The sequence below is a fragment of the Ylistrum balloti genome, unplaced genomic scaffold (genome assembly GCF_031769215.1).
Source record: "Ylistrum balloti isolate Yb309-2 unplaced genomic scaffold, AGI_CSIRO_Ybal_v1 Utg369752, whole genome shotgun sequence".
NCBI lineage: Eukaryota > Metazoa > Mollusca > Bivalvia > Pectinida > Pectinidae > Ylistrum > Ylistrum balloti.
In genome coordinates, this window is record NW_026781955.1 from 1,180,180 (window position 1) to 1,200,024 (window position 19,845).

General features: G+C 34.7%; 2 protein-coding genes across 2 annotated transcripts; one reads left to right on the forward strand and one right to left on the reverse strand.

The window, feature by feature from the left end:
* Positions 1-867: 867 nt before the first annotated feature.
* LOC132543288 (shiftless antiviral inhibitor of ribosomal frameshifting protein homolog) lies at positions 868-7,384 on the reverse strand. The gene is made up of 8 exons (XM_060206772.1): positions 7,327-7,384; positions 6,557-6,620; positions 5,646-5,757; positions 5,008-5,051; positions 4,667-4,801; positions 3,346-3,446; positions 2,797-2,960; positions 868-2,214 (listed from the first exon to the last, which is right to left on the reverse strand). Exons 2-8 carry the CDS (start codon positions 6,581-6,583, stop codon positions 2,027-2,029), a joined length of 771 nt encoding a protein of 256 aa, XP_060062755.1. The 5' UTR covers positions 6,584-6,620; positions 7,327-7,384; the 3' UTR covers positions 868-2,026.
* Positions 7,385-9,872: 2,488 nt separating this feature from the next.
* Positions 9,873-19,038, forward strand: LOC132543330 (shiftless antiviral inhibitor of ribosomal frameshifting protein homolog). The gene is made up of 8 exons (XM_060206820.1): positions 9,873-9,986; positions 13,534-13,645; positions 14,173-14,216; positions 15,384-15,518; positions 15,870-15,970; positions 16,588-16,652; positions 17,351-17,659; positions 17,846-19,038. The coding sequence occupies exons 1-8, from the start codon at positions 9,945-9,947 to the stop codon at positions 18,022-18,024; spliced, it is 987 nt and encodes a 328-aa protein (XP_060062803.1). The 5' UTR covers positions 9,873-9,944; the 3' UTR covers positions 18,025-19,038.
* Positions 19,039-19,845: the final 807 nt, after the last annotated feature.

The window sequence follows — 19,845 nt, forward strand, 5'->3', positions numbered from 1 at the left end:
TACATTTCCGGGTCAATTGTCATGTGATTGTATCGCCTACCTATTAATGTCCGTATCCAGCTAACTAGAGCCTCCGGCTTGGCATGTGGCGACACTTATCAGCATTATCTATTTAATGATGAGATATATATATGGAAAATCTGAAAGAATTTATTAGCAATATATCCTCCTGTATAGAAAATGACAAGATCTATAATTAAACATGGATTTGAGAGAGCAAGGCAGACATGTATTTAGACTATGTAAAAGGTGACAATCGGACACGAGATTTTGTTAAACCCTCATTTATATAAATACAATAATTCATCGTGTAAATTATTTAAAAGAAGTAATGTTTGAATGTGTTTGGCAGTTTTTTGTTTATTATTCTGTATGAAGCTTGACATAAGGCAGGATATCTACATATTTTGTCAAGCGTCCCTGAGAGCATGCTCAAAATAACCAACCAATCAGATTTGTAGGCGTTAGAGCGAAGCACATCTCTATAAAGGGGATGTCCATGTTATGAATGTGTTGACATTCCAGAAAGTTCGAAATGGTGTGCATTTTGGATTTAGATGACTTCTCGTGGAGGATAATTGCATACTGTCTAAATGTTGGTAGTGAATGGAACGCATCCATTTTTTAATGATGTCCGGTATGTTTTGTACACTAATATAAATACGGTTTTTGACTTAATACTGCCACATTCTAGTATTTCATTTTGTTTTTTAATTGCACAGGATTTTATTCTGAATACTTGCATAATATGATTCTATTCCTTAAACTGGGTCCAAACATGCAGCATGAAACCAATTATCCGAATATATATAAATATTTATTTTCAGAAAATGAATACTTATGTTGCAAATAAAACAGAGCTTAACAAACGATGCAAATTTTATTTAAACACACTTCTCAACATTTCGAATATGAATCCAATCATTTGGATATTGTAACAAAAAGATTAATAAAATAATTTTATTGCATGATGATTTACACCACATGACTAAAACATTCATTCAAAACGGTAAATTAGAATATCAAAGACAAATTTTATATAAGAAATCCGAGGATATACATGTATAAACACGGGTCCATCTGTCTGTTTACTGACTTCGTTTTATACATAAATTTCCAGAAACAACACTATCGCATATTTCTGTATCTCACAAAAAGTGTCCAGCCAATTTTTGTATGTTATTGAGACGACTGTTCTATATAACCGAAACTGAAATCAGAATACAAGGTAAACTACTTTGTCCCATCATCAACAAGATCTCCTTAGTGTAGGACATACTTACATGTATTACAAGCAAAATGAGGACTTGTTTTCATTTTTTATTTCAATTCGATATCTGATATTTTTGAAGTGAATTCTATATATACAATATGTATCGATACAAAGTTAACGGAGTGTTTTTTCCAGACTTATAGCAATGTTTGACAGAATATTCATCAATTATCGACATTTCTTGAGGAGGATCAATTATTCTATGTACCTGATATGAATTGTAAAATCTGTAAAACATTCCAAGTTGTTATCATATTCAGAACGTTATCAACCTCATCTTTATGGAAATAAAAGTAGTGGTGCTGTAGCTTTGATTACAATAAAATGTATACGACAATAATGACATTGTTTACAGCATAAATGTGAAAATCTGCCTCTGTAATTGGTGTCGTTAGTGCAGGGATTTTCCTTAACGTATTGATTGCAAGCGATAAAAAGAATGAAAGATACATGTTAAAAATAGTTAACTCTTAATCAAAATTGATGAATCGAGGGCGGATATTAGGGTGTTATCCAACTCGCAAATAAGTTCATACATTTAATATCAATACCAACTCAAGTGTTTAAATCCAGTTATCACAATCCGATCACGTGACAAGTCCCATGTGTAATGTTCTATGACGTAATAACACCGATGTGCGATGTTTCATCACGTGACTAGTCAGATGTCAAATGCACAATCACATGACTATTGCAATGTCCAATGTTTCATCACGTGACCAGTCCGGTGTTTAATGTATCATCAAGTGACTTTCACTTTAGGTTTTCCCTAATAGCTGACAGGGAAGTGTTGTACATTGCCGAACAAAGTTCATCTTGATCCCGGAAAGACGATATGGTTGATCCGGTACTGACATGGGCCTGGCTGGCGACAATGACCTTGGCCTTTCCTTCTCTAGATCTGGGATGTATACACTTCTTTACCATATCATTTTCTGTATCTGTGATTAAAAAGTATTTTAATAATCTTACATATTCGTGAAAGATAACGTTACTTATTACACTATTCTCCATTACCCACGAAAAAGCTCCCCTCCCCCCTCCTCTCCCCCCCCCCTACATTGTCCTGTATAAACACATTGTAAGAAGTATACCGTACCTCCAGATTCGAAAATTACACCATTTGTGTGACATTTTCCCTCCTATATTTATGTCTGTTTACTCACGGAAATGTGTATTTCATGACTGGAAAACAACACGATACCTTAACTGTTACATAGCGTATGTCACATTATAGGTTTTTATTGATATTTTTTTCTTACGATTCGTATTTTCGTCATTTCAAGACGGAAAAATTTCCTCGAAACAAACTCATACCATTCAATATCTTCTTTGCCTAAACAAACTAAACAAAATAATACAAAGGACGGAACCTTCCAGAAATACATTTATCAAAAATTAAAACTGTAAGTTGCGATTCGAAAATCATTAGACACTGAAAACGGAGAGAACATTGTGATTATTACTGGAAGAGTGGTATCGTACAAAACACACACAACAGAGAATATATGTAAATCTCCTACCGTTGCCTTTGTAACCACACCCGGGACAGTCAGGGGCGTCACACTTGTGTTTCTGTTTTGATTTCGGTGTTCGTCTTCTGTTCGGAGGACGGATGGTGGACGGATAAGGAGACTTCCCACATCTGTAACATTCACTTCGAGTCACTCCCATCTGACCGAAACCACTGAATAAAAAGGGGAAAAAATGAAACTATATTAACCATAGCTTGTATAAGAGTTCAATATTTTTAACACATGACAAAACACACCACCATGCAGTATATCGTAACATAATATTCAACAACTTCTTCACACTAAGGCAAAAGTAACAAGAAAATATCAACATGTAAACACAATCTTAATCCAAACCCCAATTAGCTTAAACTAGGGTAAAATATGAGCAAATGAAAGATTTACATGGTAAATCCTTAAAGATTACAAGGAGATTTAGACCAGGGGTTCCGGAAGAGTAAGCGTCTTCTGATTCATTGACACAACTACAGCTTCCTACACAATTAGAGAACAGTTGTATACATAGAATCAATAATCAATATACACAGACATACTTACCTAAACTCTTTGCCACATTCACACTTGAATATTGCCCAACCCCACATCATTTCTTTGGGTATTGGATCATACTTGGATCTGCAGAGTTTACACTTCGAGACCTTTTGTTTTTTTTTAAAAACCAAGAAAAAATCCATAAGGTGAACAATCAATATAAGACTTTTAACCAAACCTAAAAACGATCATTGTCGTCCCAATCGGCTATCAAGATTACCATCTGACAGAGTAAAACAAAGGGAAGTAACTTTGAGAGATTATGTCTATCTGACAACTTACAATAAATTCTATAAGGCACAGCTTATTGCATAGAAATATTTATAACTCTCCTGTCCATGTACTGATATTATATTATCCTATTTTTGTCTGGAAATCAAACAACAGGATCCAATAGAAAGCCGAATGAGAATTTTCGAACTGATTATTATTGTAATTGTTTACAGTTCGTATGCCTAAGAAAGAGAAAATAATGAAGCAAAATTAATTCATTGTTTACATGTTTCCGCTCTCAGGGTATGAGTGAACTCATCCAAACTTCTCTTGTATATACTGATCAATGTAAGTACAGGAGTATGAATTAAAAAGTTTTGTTTCCAATGTCTTGATAATTCGTAATCTGATCCCATAGCACTCAGATTTACCCAATGTCTACCAGAGTTGCCGTTCCTTAACAGTCATAATAATAGGACTAAGATCACAATTAAATACTTCCGGGTTCAGTACCCACGAATGAAGTCCCTAAAAAATGTATGTATATTAGGGAAAAAAATAATATGCCTCTTTGAATTGGATGTTTGCCTATAAATTTGATGTAGATGTGTTATAGATGTGATAATCTAACTGTCAGTGTGTAAATCATTCATATTGAACATGTATATTGTGCTGCAGGGTCCGGTGTAAAAAGTCCTGTTTTCACCTTTACCCCAGATCCGGATGTATATAATTGACGTTTGTGACACACATGGAGGTAGATCTCCAGAAAATGCCCAACATGATGGGTTGAAACATTTACATTTTGCTTCTCAGATGTTGATCTTGGCCAGGTGAAATGGAAATTTGCAGATGAAACTTTGGGACTTAGTTATGAATTTTAATGTTACAATGAAACATATAGTGAAATTAATTGTGGTCTTATTCCAATATATTATAGGGGTACCGCAATGCACTCTGGGAGAGAGTGAAATTGATCTAGTCCGTTGTATTTCTGGTAGGTACAATATACTGATCGAGCGATGTCAATCAAAATTACGGAATTTTGTACAAACGGAACGAAAATAAGTATTTTTTTCGAAGTAACAAAAACATCTCCTGTATATATAATTACCGGCTTGTTGATCGGCACACTGCTCCACCAGACCTGATCACATGGTTCACACGCAAATTGTCTCATGGCTGTTGTCAATCCTTTCGAAACAGACCTAACCATGTCTTCATCTTTCTTGACCTCCGAATTCTCATCCTAAATGAAAATTGAATATAAAGAAAGTAATTAGTTTGCTAAACAAAAAAGGAATTGGTACTGGAAAAACTAACTTTGTTCATCGTCGCTCGATTGTAATTTTTTATCAAATTAAGTAAAATGATAGACATGAATAACTATCTCTCCATAAATTGCAGATTAAGCAAGCATTATACTTAAAACATTGTTTAGAATTGTTTCATTACCCCCAAAAGTCGAAGTATCAGTTTGCGCACGTCACTTGGTTCACCTGTAAATTAATGAAACTCGTGCATAGAATCAAGATAATACTTCATCAATTTCTGATAAGATTTCCTTCAGGGCTAGTGCTGGTCCAGGTTTACTTCCAAGTGTAAACTAGTATTGTACATATAGAACTGAAATTGTACAGTTTTTTAAACGAAGAAAGTTGTGAAAAATTCGAAACAGAGATATATCAAAGTCAGGTAACGACACATAAATAAAACCATTGGATATGAAACGCAATGTTTATCAATACATCTCCTTTTCAACTTAGTCTTGCATCAAGAAACTTATTGTGTATATATATTGATATATATCTTTGTGAACTTGAGAGTTCGTTACTGAGTGATTATCATAAAATATGTCGTTTAAACCAGGAGAAGATAGAGAAAAATTCAGGTTATTTTCACAAGATAAGAAGAAACTGGTATAGAATGAAGCATAAAGGAAATGATAGGGATTCAAAGCGCCTACTGCCATTTATCAACCACGAAGGAGAACTGTTCAGTTAACGGAGCCACAACTATTTCTACATTGAAACTAAATATCCTTTTCATGAAAAACATTTTTTAAATGTTCAGTAATTACAGACAGTACTAACTTTCCTGTATGAAGTTAATTGTCTTTCGGTCGTCCCAGTCGTGGTGTTGGAGCAGACATTTTGCCTCCGCCTGATCGTATCTATCTCCGTATAACTTGTGCAGCGTTGCAATCTATACATACAATTTTGTATAATAAATCATAAGAATAGTTTGAAAATATATCTTACTGGGAACGTGATTTCACAATTATATCTAAAGAGAGCGCAATTCTGAACATTTGGTTTGAGTACACGAAACCATCGTCAGATCTAGACTTGTCTCCATTGCAAAACTTCTTCATAGCAATACGAGTAATATACATTTTTGTATAACATTCAATAAAAAGAAAATTAAAGATAAGTTTGGTGAAATTTTCGTTTTTGTATTACAGGTACTTAGATTACGTTTTCACATTTTCAAAAATTTAAATAATGGGAGAAATGATAAATCATCTTCTACAAAAATAAATCACATGGGTCGACAAAGGGTACAAAGATAGATATAAAAAAAACTGGAGTGTATTTTCGTTTTCTCTCTCCTCCTCCTCCCTCCCTCCCCCCCCCCTTCCACCCGTCCCTCTCTCTCTCTCTCTTCCCCCCTCTCTCTCCCTCTCTCCCTCCCCCCTCTCTCTCCCTCTCTCTCTCCCTCTCTCCCTCTCTCTCCCCCCTCTCTCTCACGGTTGTATGTAACTATTTCGTTAGTTACTCAATTACTTATGGTATGTATCTTCACAAAATATCTCTAAGTGGAACTCTCGTGAAGTCGGAATTTTTGCATCATACAAAAGACTGATAACAAAAAAAACCCATTGATTTCTCTTTTATTGCCGACATCCTAAACAACAATATACTCTTTTACCTTGAAATATTCTATTTCAGTTGGAACATGATCGTCAAACAATGATACTTCATTTTTATCGAACTTTACATACCTGTGCTTGTTTTCCAACAGCAGCCATGTTTGTCACGTAGACAGGGTATCAGTTAGGTATTTTCCTACATAAATAATACAAAATTCCACACCATAATTTACATACTGAAAAAGAACTTTTTCACAGCTTTATGTATTCATTGACAATTTTTTTTCAAGTGAGAAGTATTCGGCTTCATGAAATATCAACATAATACCACGAGGAATCAGAAACAGTATTTCCAAGTAAAAATATTGTTTACTGTTATAATACTTCCGTCATCCATTGATACAGTTGTACTAACCTCAATCGATCAAAACCTTAAATGACAGTGCTTTCACGATGACAAATCGCTTTCTAGAGCTATCTTTTTTATCTGAGAGAAAGATACCACTTCGTGTCATATCACTCCTTGTACATGTATTCCCGGAACCGCTTTATACGAAAACAGACCCTGCTTTTTATCCTACTTCCGATTTTCTGTCGTGGAATTCATGTACTTTCTCTTTCGGTCTTGATTTCAAAAAATAGAAGCAAGAACTTGCATTTTTTGAAATTATATGGAGGACATTCAAATTAACTGCTCCGAATGATAGTTCACATACTTGAAAGATACATCAGACAGCTAAATTTTTCAGGACTTAAAATTGCAAAACACTGTTAACTTAAATCCGCTATGTTTCTCAAGGAGACACCAAGTTACACCCTCAGAATGAGTTTAACTGAGAGAGTTGTCATATTAATGACATAACATTTAACCTATCGGATGAAAGTATGTGTTGTGTACTTACCTGATTGTGTGTCTAAAACTTTTCATGGAGAGCTCGTCCTTTCGTGGAACAATTTACAGTTAAATGGATTACCCAATACACACAATATGCTTACATCATCAGTTACAACACAAATCACATCAACAATATTTATTTCAGAGTTGTCGATCTTTGTACTTACATGTCAAACTACACAGTGTTAAAGTTCTTCACAAAAATTTGGACTAAATGCATTATGAACTTAATGAAGATGGTGAGCTTGAAACCTAAGATTTTCTGTTATTTGTATTGTAAACCACTTATATCGTATTTAAATATTGTCAATTTTTTTCGAACATGCATTGTAAGTTTTTTGAAATATTACGATAGTCACTGTACGAATTTCATATACTTTTAGTGAACATATGTGACATCTACTCTATAATTAATATTATTATCATTTATCATCATCAATTTTTTCAAATCTATTCTTTCTGTGGGGCGTTTTGTTGTAATCATCCATTGTTGTTTTAAATGGGGACACGTATATTTTATAAATCATGCATGTTTTCTATTACATAGGGGTCGCGGTGGCGGCGTGGTTTAGGCATGTTTTCTATTACATAGGGGTCGCGGTGGCGGCGTGGTTTAGGCGTTTGTCCGATGCATCAGATTTGTAGCACACGGTCTTTGTTTGTCCAGAATCGAAGGAGTTTTATCAGTTTTTAAAGTGTTTCTTTCACCAATTATTGGCTAAAGCAAGAGTTATGAATGATAAAAATATCCACTTTGATCGTCTCGTTCTATTGTTTTTTTTTACGAGAAATAGAAGATTGTTATAAGTTATATTGTGAAATGCACATTGAGTTTTGGTAGATAATGTATTTTTAAGAGAGTAAACCTTGTAATGGGTAAAGAAGGAAAAGTTGACATTTCTAAATTCTATATATTATACTTTTAAGAGATTGTAAAATACATTTTTACACATTTCATTGGTAAATATAAGAAGGCAATATTTGTCAATTATTTGGTTGCTGATAATAACTTAGTTGTGATAAAAGACTGATATTGAAATTGCGTTCCAAAAAAGAAAAAAAAAACAACATCTGGGCTTGTTTCTTGTCCGTAATGAGTTTGAAACTTGTCAAAATATATTTTTTCATATTTTATTTTTGATGCATGTAAATTCCATGAAATGTGAAATAAATGATATAACAAGAGATTGTGTAAAATGTGTCAACGTTTTTAATCTATTATATGATATCATTAAATGGGGAAATGGGGGCGTCTGACCGACTTCATCACTAGCTCCCCACTCAGGCTTTCCTCCAACACTCAAATCCTTAAATGTCCCTGGTTGTTAATACGACGTAAGGCAACAGTAAACCAGTATCCTGCTCATCTTTAGCTGCTAAACATCTCTGTGTATTGTTGATATCAGATCAAAAAGGAGGGGGGTGGGGGGGTGGGGGGGGTGGGGGGGGGGGGTGGGGGGGGGGTGGGGGGGGGTGGGGGTGGCAGGAAGGGGTGTACTGGGTTGTGTTCCGATCAAAAATTCTCTGGAATTAATTTTAAGTCAATTATTTTTTGAGGAACTGATTCGTCGATCAGAAAATCGAAAGGAGGCTGTAGGTTATATGCAGAATATTTCCAACGCTTTGCTGGCAGTTAACATTCAAAAGTGGTTATATTGCTGGGAAAGAAGCATTTCTAAATACTGTAAATGATATTATGTTTTCGAGAAGTTAAATTTTGCATTTTTGTATTTTTAAGGGGGACGAGGAAAGCCTGTTCTGTGATGTTGATTTTGCGTCATTGAGCTAAACACTTTATCTGAATTACAGGCGACGGATCTCCTGTATGTTGTTCAGTGAGGCAGCTACTAGTGATTGCAAGTAGACCTCGCCTTACTATAATTCTTGCTGATGACGGGGCAATTCGCATGGCAAACAAACGAAGACACAAACAAATAAAACGTACATTTGATTTGCAATGATTAATAATGAGAAACATTAGCACGTGATACAAACGTTAACATATATGTTTACATGTTTATGTATAGTTATCAGATTACTCTCCTTATTTTTTTCTGGCTAGCTAGGCAACTTTATCAGTGAGCACAAGTATACCTGTAGATATAATCTAATAAACAAACGTACTATTATTATCAGCTATTACATAATAGACAAAATGATTTTAAATGACATAAATTCTAACTGTGCTACTTTCAAGGTTATTGTAAATAATGTGTCCCGATTTCTATGTAAAAAGTCTAAATTTGCATTGAAAGGTCCTATTATCTTGTGTGACTTTTGTACAATATTTTTATTTATAAATAAATCTAGTTAATCCAAGCTCGCTAATTTCTGCATTATCATGGCTAAATGTATCTTTTCTATAATAATGCAAATAAATAAAATGCCCATTTTGCTGTGATGAAGCTGCAGTCTACTCTTAATCATTACTTACTGAATTAATTAATCATTTTCTTGTCCGTTAGGTGACGTAATACACATACACCGAACCAGGATGTAACGTACTACACATACTTCACACAGAGAATACATCAGGTGCGCAGTTACACACGTAATAGGGGTGACTGACACTGAACACAGACAACCGTCTGGGATCTGTTTTAAAGTGTAATGGTTTGAGTGATTATGGCAGACGACAAACCAGCACAACAAGAAAAACTAAAACAGGTAGGAGAACTGAAAAACATTTAACTAGTGTGTAGTATCCGGAAAGAGATTCCATGTTTTTGGAATTGTTGATTTCGAAAGTGAAAGTAAACAAATCTGGACTGAGTTTTATTGAACTGTACAATATATTTCTACACATGATTAATATAATAGGAGAACCAATAATTCATTTTCTTTGATTTGTAATAAATCGGGGGTCAGTTTGAGCCAGGGTCTCGTAATGATGATGGAGCATCATGTACATTGTACGGGGGCGTGCCTTGTATACAATTTATTGCCAATGTACATCTTCAACTTCATGTGTGTATTTCTTTGTACAGAGAATTAAGATATCAACAATCAACTAATACACATTGTAAAACAAAAGATGGTCCGTGATTCAGCTTCTTGATAAACATACATTGACCTTGTAGGGTTCGAACCATAACCGACGGAGATTTCGAGGCCTCAAAAATAGCCAATTGTTTACATTGATGTGTCTCGTGCTAAAGAAGTTCCTATCTAGAATCTAGTTTCGTTATATTACTAAACTACATTTAATTTGTAGTAAGGAAGAATACAAGGTAAACATTTATGTAAATCCTTACCTGATGATTATAAGTGAGAGTAAGGTTAGTAAGAAAGTACACCAAAATGTGTTTGTATAGGGAACACATTAACGAAGAGCATATAAAATACAAATTCGGAGTTAGAAACTGTAAAATAAATGACATTATACCACTGTTTCGTGCTTCTAGGACTCGTCAGTGATGCTAACGGTTTCGTCCTTGTAGGACTCGTCAGTGATGCTAACTGTTTCGTCCTTCTAGGACTCGTCAGTGATGCTAACTGTTTCGTCCTTCTTGGACTCGTCAGTGATGCTAACTGTTTCGTCCTTCTAGGACTCGTCAGTGATGCTAACGGTTTCGTCCTTGTAGGACTCGTCAGTGATGCTAACTGTTTCGTCCTTCTAGGACTCGTCAGTGATGCTAAAAGGAACACATTTTGAAGCCTCAGAGTTGACTTAGTAAAGTCTAGATCGTTAAAATCGAAATGAGAAGGCGCATTAGCCGGTACGAATGTTTCGGAGTCTGGTAGACATTTAAATTTCTACCAGGGGTTTTAAAATCAATATAATTCATAATAGTATAAATCCTGTTGATTTAATTTCTACTGACAGCAGATGAGAGCATGTTTAATTTCGAGCGATAATATATATATCCAATCGATATTCACTGCGCCGCCAATAGACCACACAAGGTAGCAGGGAAAACACGTAACGTAAGCGTGCAAAGGTAAATGTGTATTGTATGAATATAAAGTCTTGACACAGGAATAACCGAGATATGTTTGTGAATAGATCAGGTGTATTTAATAAATAACTTTTGTACAGAATTTACACACAAATGGCGACAGCAGAAATTTTATGACTTTGACAGCCATTTTGCAGGACATAGATCTGGTTTGATACAAATCCATTCAGATTCACAAAATTTCTTCCAAACATGTAAACAGGTATATGTTCCGTTAATATATTCTCAAAGATGATTGAATAGAAACAAAGTATCATTTCAACTTGATAACCATCGACAGCTGCTTCCAAGAAAAGTGATCCTGCCATCGAGGTCACTCATGTTTACAACGACAAGTAGTGCACCGTGTCACCTCAACAACATGTATTGGAACTCTTTTTGCTTTCGTGTTGACCGACATCTTGGCGGGAGTTCCTGATGTCGTAGGTTTGTCCTTTCAGGCGTATCTTGACACTAACTGCAGTGGGTGCTCCATTATCTGACTTAACAAAAGATCCAGCGTAATTTAAAGCATGAACAGTAAATATAGGAATTAAAGTGACATCTAGACGGTGTTATGAAAGATAGAAATAGATAATTAAATATTGTTATCATACTGAATTCCATTGTTCGATAAAACCACGACACGTCTTAAAGTCTTCGATGTTGTTTGGGGGAAAAGAGAGGGGGTTGGGGGTGGGGGAGGGGGATTGGGGATTGGGGGATGGATGAAAATGGAATAAAAACTGCATCTGAATTTATCAAATAGTGCACAATGGGTATATTTGCCCCCGTAACGTTAATTAGAAGCTTTATTTTTGTAGTAGAATTTTTATTTGAAAATGTTTACTGTATTGGATATGCTATCGATGTCTCTAGATAAGAGTGGTATTGGCAGCGAGCTGTCAGGTCTAAAACGTGATTAATATAGAGATAACAGGAACATATCAATAGTGAATCTTAATGTGAAATCGGACCAGAATTACATCACGTGATCACTTTTACTTACAATATTGACAACAGAGCAGTCAATATCAAGGTCAGGATGATAGGTAAACTGCATCACATAAAGGTACTTTGATATGTTCTTAATTGCACCCCACAACTATGTAGTAAACATATACTTATTTTACTTTTACGATCTTAACGGCCCGTCAACACATGAAAGGTCATTAGGGTCATTAAACGATGAAAGACAATGACAAAAAAAGGAAATAAGCAAAAATAAAGAAAAACAAACAAACTAAAAGATAAAAGACAAAATTCTTAAATATTAATATTATCACAAAAGATAAAAGTGGTGTAGTGAACATTTCAAGCAAAATATAATTCCGCAGGTCATTCTAATAGGCATATATATATAAATATTTGTCCCATTCATTCCTTTTGTGAACAATAAAAAAAAAACGAAATGGAACGCTTCTTTTACACACATGACTTTTTACATGCTTTTCTCATAAATCAAAAATATTTTGTAATTTTCTATATTGAATTTAATAGTTTGCCAAATACTTCTTACTTCTATGGATCGTATGTCTAAAGAATCAAATGTTCGCGTAACGTCCTTCACCTTAGTAATACATTGGAATCAGCAGCTAAAAGTTAGGATTTGGCAGCATTTCTTTTCAAACCATTCAAACAAAAACAAGCTCAACTTTGTTCACCTATCTCTCCTCAACTGCTCATTTTCCATGGAAAGCACATCATTCAGGTACCATGTATTTTGAGTTCTTGATTTGAAGTTGTCTGCCTTGTTCAAGGCTGATGTATGGCAAAAATGTGTCTGGAACAATGTGCTCGCAAAAGCAACGAACATTGCTTGTCAAGCAGAAACGCTCCAGTGTTTATATGAACCAATACCTAATGATGATAATGTATTATCTATCCGTGTACAAGAATCAGTATATCTATTTTTCTTTAATTTCACATCATCAAAGTCTCTTTGGTCATGATATAGTATGTGGTAGTGTTTAATCTTAGTATGTATTTTTCCTTTTCCCGGTGTTGTTTGAAGTTCTGATTTCTAATTTGATGGGGTCTTTTTATGGCATTGGCATTTTTATTGTGAACCTCCTCTTTCGAATAGAATGACAAAATTGATTCGAATCCTGTTTCTTTTAGTTTAAAGTTTCCAGTTACAATCGGTTCGTTTGACTGGACTCAAAACTCGGATATGGACAAGTCGACATTTTTTGAAGGATGTGTTTTTATTTTAGAATTTTTACATTTCTTGAATATGATAGATATTTACTTGATCTTCATCTTATTACAAACAGGTACTAAATTTACGGGAACTCTACCACGGAAGATTCACACAGGATGAAATTAAAACCCTTCTTCAGGAACATGATTGGAATGATGGACAGGTCATCAGTTTTATACAAGAAAGTCAGTAATTACATGTTTATATTTTGTATGTATTTATATATATATATATATATATATGTGTGTGTGTGTGTGTGTGTGTGTGTGTGTGTGTGTGTGTGTGTGTGTGTGTGTGTGTGTGTGTGATATTTGTATACTAATTAATAAAACCATTTTTCAATGACGTAAACTTAAAGGAATTCACTCATGGAATTTTAATATAAATGAAGAATATGGAATTGTTTTGTATTCAGTTTGACTTTTCCTTATGTTACCATATTTCTTTAACATTACAATGTATTTGTGGTCATCTTTTCCAACATCATAGTAAAGACTAGCGTTAATTGTGTTCTACGAAAAAAACATAATTCATACTATATATACTTTCGCCATTTGTTGACGGGACAAAATATTTGTGCCACAATTATTTATCTATCTTATTATACAGTTTCATACACTTACTACATCGTTACATTACCTGTAACGCGTGTTGGTTTACTCATGTTAAAGAAAAAGATTTTTACTATTTACTAAAAAGCTATTTTTCCTAGATGAACCAGCGACTGTTCGACAGAGCATCCAACGGCTATCAGAGGTAGGTTTATGCGTGTTCCCGTTGTGATCTATACAATCTCCTTATCTTTTCTGCTTTTCTCTTTGACAGTACTCGCTCCTATTATTTTGATTTCTGTTAGGACCATGTTTTGCCCACAGTGTGTACTGGGTCATTGCGTATCATTTGATTTTTTTGGGGGATCCATTCTGTATCACCTGGTGGTAAGGTCACATTAGACAAAAACATATGGTGACTTATTGCGATATTCTTTTGTCCGACTTCGTCTGTCGCCCGTCCTGCGTTCGAAAAATTTTGACTTCAGGAAAACCTCTGAACCGATTTCAATGAAACTTGTCAGAAACTTTCCATAGACAAAGGTAAATCAAAATTGTAAATTATGTGGTCCCTCTCCTCAAGACACTCAAATATAGTAGAATGAAATACTCTTCATGGATCGAAAGGTCTTAAGGTCAAAGGTGTTTTACCAAGATTGTAAATTTCATGACCTCAGGTCCACACATATTCCCTTTTGGAGGGGGCAGAATTACCTAGTTTTCGTTGGAGTTCCTTCCGTATTGTCTGTTTGAAAGCACAATGGCAACATAATCATAACTGAAACTCAAATTCCATTAAACAAGCACAAAATATGAACAGAAGAAATATTTACACGGAGACTTCTGAAAAAGTACAAGGAGAATTCGACCAGGTGTTCCGGCAGAGTCAGGTCTTCTGCTTCATCAACGACACTCGCTATGTAAACCTTGGTCAACCCAAGTAAGTAATGCCACGTTCTCAAATGAGAACAAGGTATACAACAACGGAACCACCCAGCAAAATAACTAGCATCAAACACGTCCATCTTCATGTTGCATATGGAAATATAATATTACTGAATGACATCACTATGACGACCATAATACTTCCCCATAATTTTCACCAACCTGCATCTATTGAAGGTATAAACAATACAGGTAAATGAAAAGTGCGGAGAAGCTTTATGGTCGTCATAGTGATAGCATTTAGAAATGTTCATTTTTTTTCAACATATATTCCATTGATACTTCCTTATTGATTTATATCAAAATTTAAGAATCAAGTCAGCATTTCTATATTCTGAGCGATAAGCGGTATTATTCTCCGCTCAGAGTAGCATGCGTGGCATTTCTAATGATATTTCAATGTTATTACCTACTTTTGCCGAAACAGAACGAAATAAAAGAAATCCAGAGCGATCGGAATATTGCGCGAAACCTAGCAGAAGGAATAGCCACTCAGAGACGCCTTTTCTCGTGTGAATCCTGTGACCGATTCTGGTGGAGGAAAGTACCAGAAAGGAAACTGGTAGTTTATTTTTTTTTGTTGTTGTTTTATATAATTATGATTTATTTTTTGTTGTTTTTTGCTCCTATTTTTCTTTCCACCAAATTTTGTTAGATAGACCCTGACATACCAATAGCGATTGTTAATTTTATTTTCATTCTTGATGTTTTAAATCTTTGAGATTTGGATATGAAAGTAAGGTAGTGTACACCCTAAAGTGGTGTCTGCAATCTCCCCGGCTACACCATAAAAGTGACACTACATAAAAGAAATCAAACATGAATATGATGACAAGGGTAGTTTCAATCAAGGCTAGGAATTCCAACCTTATTAGTCTTCTTAAATATCAAACCTGATATTGATCTGTTGCAGGTATCGAAATGTCACCGTTGCCATGTGAAATACGAGCCTGTTCCGGTTGAGAATGAATGGGGCTGGGCGATATTCAGTTGTGAATGTGGGAATGAATTCAGGTAGAACTTATCATCAATGCGCTTTATAATTAAACTTTTTTGATACTAGCATACCTTACATATATAAGAAAATGTTTGATTGAATTAAGTTGAACAATTGCCAGAACAACATTATGCCGTCTGTTCGCGTTCGAATGTCATCGGACAATCCAACCATCCCTCCTCTCCGCCACCTTGCCCTTCCGTTCGGAGCCTCTCTTCAGAGTTGGTAGGAACCATTAGTTTTGTTCACACAGGTTCCGAATTCCTAAAAAAAATCGCAGAAGAGCAAATTGGAAATCGATGATCACGTCTCAATGTAAAAACATTGAGTCGTTATAATTTTGCATTGCTTGGACTCACAAAAAAACACAAGTAAAACAAATGTTTCAATAACTCCGTCGGGGAATATTTTTGGAAACTGACAAAAAAAAACTAGAATTTGGTTCGTGCAAAACCGAATGGATCACTGGACATGACTTTTCCCACTATAGTTTAGATTCTTTGTTTAGTGAACAATATAATTTTAGTTGACTAAAGTATTGTGTTTTACTCCATAATAAGTAATTTATGGTTAAAAAGGTCATTTTGTTGGCATACTAACATCAATGCCATTCTATAAAACTCTTTTTATATAGTGGACATGGCCAATGGCAAGTTGGAAGCGAATGTTACAAATGTGGAAGTGAAGCGTTTGCTACAGGTAAGATGGATGAAAGATTGCACGAGAGACACACAAGTAAATAATACATTTTTATACAAATTTTGATATGATAAGAATGTCAAAATGAGTTATACTGCATCTTACAGTTTGTTCGTCTTAGTGATGTTATGGACATAAATGTCAAAACTAAGAGGTGACTGAGGAAAATCCAAATTGATCGAAAGAAATGTCAAAAGCTAGATGTGGAGGTGCACAAGCCCTCTTATTCAGTAAATTATGTTTGTCCTGAAGCTCGTCATTGCTGGTATCAATCAAAACGCGGCATGAAGGTTACGGTAAACAATATACGAGCACGACGAGGAAAGAAAATCATACGGAGATAAATATTCCTGAACATTTCGATAAAGTCATAAAGTCAAGGCATAGCTGTTATGCAATTAAATATGTTCTTTTAGTGGAAAGGAAGACTGTCCGAAAAGAAATATTTAGCCCCCGATTGTGCGTGATGTCGTCATGTCTCGCTTTGATGTTAATGTATTATTTGTTCTTGTTTTAAAGTGGCATCTGGTGGTATTCTGGTGTCCCTTCTGTTCCATTCTCTCTTGCATATTTTTTGTTTAGATTATGGTTTGAAGGCAAATGAACGCTATGTCATATTTAAAAAAACATCAAGGAAATACCAACCTACAACTTATGTGAGTAAATCTAACATGGTAAAATTAACTCATTTCATCCAGAAATCCGACCTCCAGTTTATCGTCGGACGAGGCGAACCCGAAGCAGACACAGTTGTAACGCACCTGATTGTGACGGCACGGGCAACAACGTGATCACAACTGGGGGCTCTCGAAACGACTTGACCGCAAGTAATGACTCTGGACACAACATGACAGGAAGCGAGAATACGGGTGCCACTGGAGGTGGTGAAACAATCTATAACCGTGGTTCAGGAAGTCGGGAAGAAACAAACAACGGTTATTTGGAAACTGGTGGTCATGTGGTACATGTCTCCCCTGGACGATATCAAAGAGGCCATTCACACGGAGGTAAAATTATTATATAGGCTAATTTATCTTTCAGTTATTGCATTTGTAACACTAGTGAACTGGATGTTTCTTTAAAGCACAAGGAGTGAAAAATATGAACAATGATTTTAAAACAGTAATAAATGAAATGTGTTTTTTTTCAAATGCAACAAAAACAACATTTGTCTTTTTCTTGCTTTGGTCCAGGGCCTCTAGTTATGAACGTGTGTGTGAGTCCAGAATCCAGACAGGGCAAGAAGAAGGTGATATTTGCCAGCAGGAGACACATCAGTTCCGGTTCTACAGTAGATACATTCCTTGAACAGGACGATCTCTGCTCCCTGGATTCTTACGTGTCATCCTTACCCGTTATTCAAGAACAATGACCTCATTGTCAAAAAACTACAAATTCACTTAGATTCACGGAATTGGGTCTTTAACAGCCAAATCAAAATGCGATGATGTAGCTGATTTTTGTCTTTGAGAAAGATGAATGTGAGAGCATTAGCTATGCGAATCGAATAATGTTTATATTTCATTCCTTCATTCTTGTCTTTGCATTTTGATACATTTTTTTAAAATCAAATTATTTACATCTTCCATATCCAAGCTTTACATTCCACTTAAATGATTCTGCTAGTTCTTTATGTTCGTTGATAACTTCTTAGTCAGTTACATTGAACGTCAGAAATCAACTATGGCATGACCATGACCAAACCAATTTATTGGAACCTGTTATCAGAAGTAAGGTATTTTATATCAAAACATATCCTAACATGTAAACTTATATTTAGAACTACGAAATTACTAATATTACTAGTATATGCATGTCTTAAATCCTAAAATTATGATAAACATTATTCTTGGGAGTCATTAATGTTATTTGCTTACTTTGTAGGTTGCTGCTTATTGTTAAAGTTAAGATATGATAGTGTTATATATAAACTGCTGGTTTGTCTGTTACATACTGGGCAAATAATGCATTTCCAAAACAAAACGTTTTCTTTTATACTCATATTCATACATCATATCAATAGTTTCAAATGCTATTTTATTAACGAAAGAGAAAAAATCCCATGACTGTCACAACAAAGCAAAAGTGAAAATAGATGAAAGTTCATGACTGATATAGCCTCTCTTGCTTAGCAGGTTTCTATCAATTTTCGCTCAACATTGACTGTATATTTCTATATAGCACTCATAGTCACATACTAAAACTAAAACCTTTAACAGCAAATTAAATTTTGTATAATATTTCATGAGAAAAAACATGAAATTATATGCACCAACATAATCTTTAAATATACCCATCTTCCTTGCCCTAATACTCCCTATTTCACTTGTATACCTTAAATATAACAAATGAAGTTTTTTTCTAACATTATGCTGATAAAATAACAGAATGCGTTTTGCTTTGCTCGAATACATATTTTGGTAACAGTTTTAGTGCTCATTGATCGTATCAAATACGCATGGTTTTCTGTTTAAAGAATGTGTTCATATACTATGATAAAGGTACGTATCACTTCATGTTTAACTACGTGGGCTTTTTAATGTGCGTTTAAACTGCATTTTTATTTAAAAAATCTATAATTTGATGTTACCTTTGTACTTTTCCGACGACTTTATGAAAATATTGCTCACCGCCGTCTTCCTAGTTGATTCTTTCTGTTTTTAACATCGTGGCACTCTGATTGTAATATTTCGAAAAAAAACCAAATGTAATGGAATATATGTTGTCTGTAATATATGCAATGCATTACTGTAAGTATCTAGAAATTCGTACCATTTCATTATTCATTCAAAGAGCTAATGTGTTTTCGGCAAGGAGCCACAAGGACGATTGAAGAATCGAAAGATATGATGGTAACAACGTTTTGTTTAAGAATTGAAGATTATAGCACTGAAATAATCAGTATCTGTATGAAATAAGATATGATGGTCACTGTATAGTTTAGATACAACTACAACAAAGTTTTAAGTTTTTAGTCTAGCATCTTCATACGTACTATTTTAGACAATTTTTCATTTTGAGGACAAGGGTTTGCAGATAAGTGCATTGGAGAAATAACTTTACAGGAATGTTAATCAGAATTCGAAGTTACAAACAGACCCTGACATGTCTTAATAATGTCAATATAAAACTTTTGTCACTGTAGACCCTGACATGTCTTAATAATGTCAATATCAAACATATTACACTGTAG

What these genes read in the sequence shown, in the direction of transcription:
- LOC132543288 (XM_060206772.1), bottom strand. Translation starts at nt 6,583, where the DNA reads ATGGCTGCTGTTGGAAAACAAGCACAG. An exon ending in TGATACTTCGACTTTTGGGG is followed by an intron (nt 4,802 to 5,007) that starts GTAATGAAACAA and finishes ATTTTCATTTAG; the next exon opens with GATGAGAATTCGGAGGTCAA. An exon ending in GTGTGGTTACAAAGGCAACG is followed by an intron (nt 2,215 to 2,796) that starts GTAGGAGATTTA and finishes TTTTAATCACAG; the next exon opens with ATACAGAAAATGATATGGTA.
- LOC132543330 (XM_060206820.1), top strand. Translation starts at nt 9,945, where the DNA reads ATGGCAGACGACAAACCAGCACAACAAGAAAAACTAAAACAG. An exon ending in GAATGTGGGAATGAATTCAG is followed by an intron (nt 15,971 to 16,587) that starts GTAGAACTTATC and finishes CTTTTTATATAG; the next exon opens with TGGACATGGCCAATGGCAAG. An exon ending in AAGTGAAGCGTTTGCTACAG is followed by an intron (nt 16,653 to 17,350) that starts GTAAGATGGATG and finishes CATTTCATCCAG; the next exon opens with AAATCCGACCTCCAGTTTAT.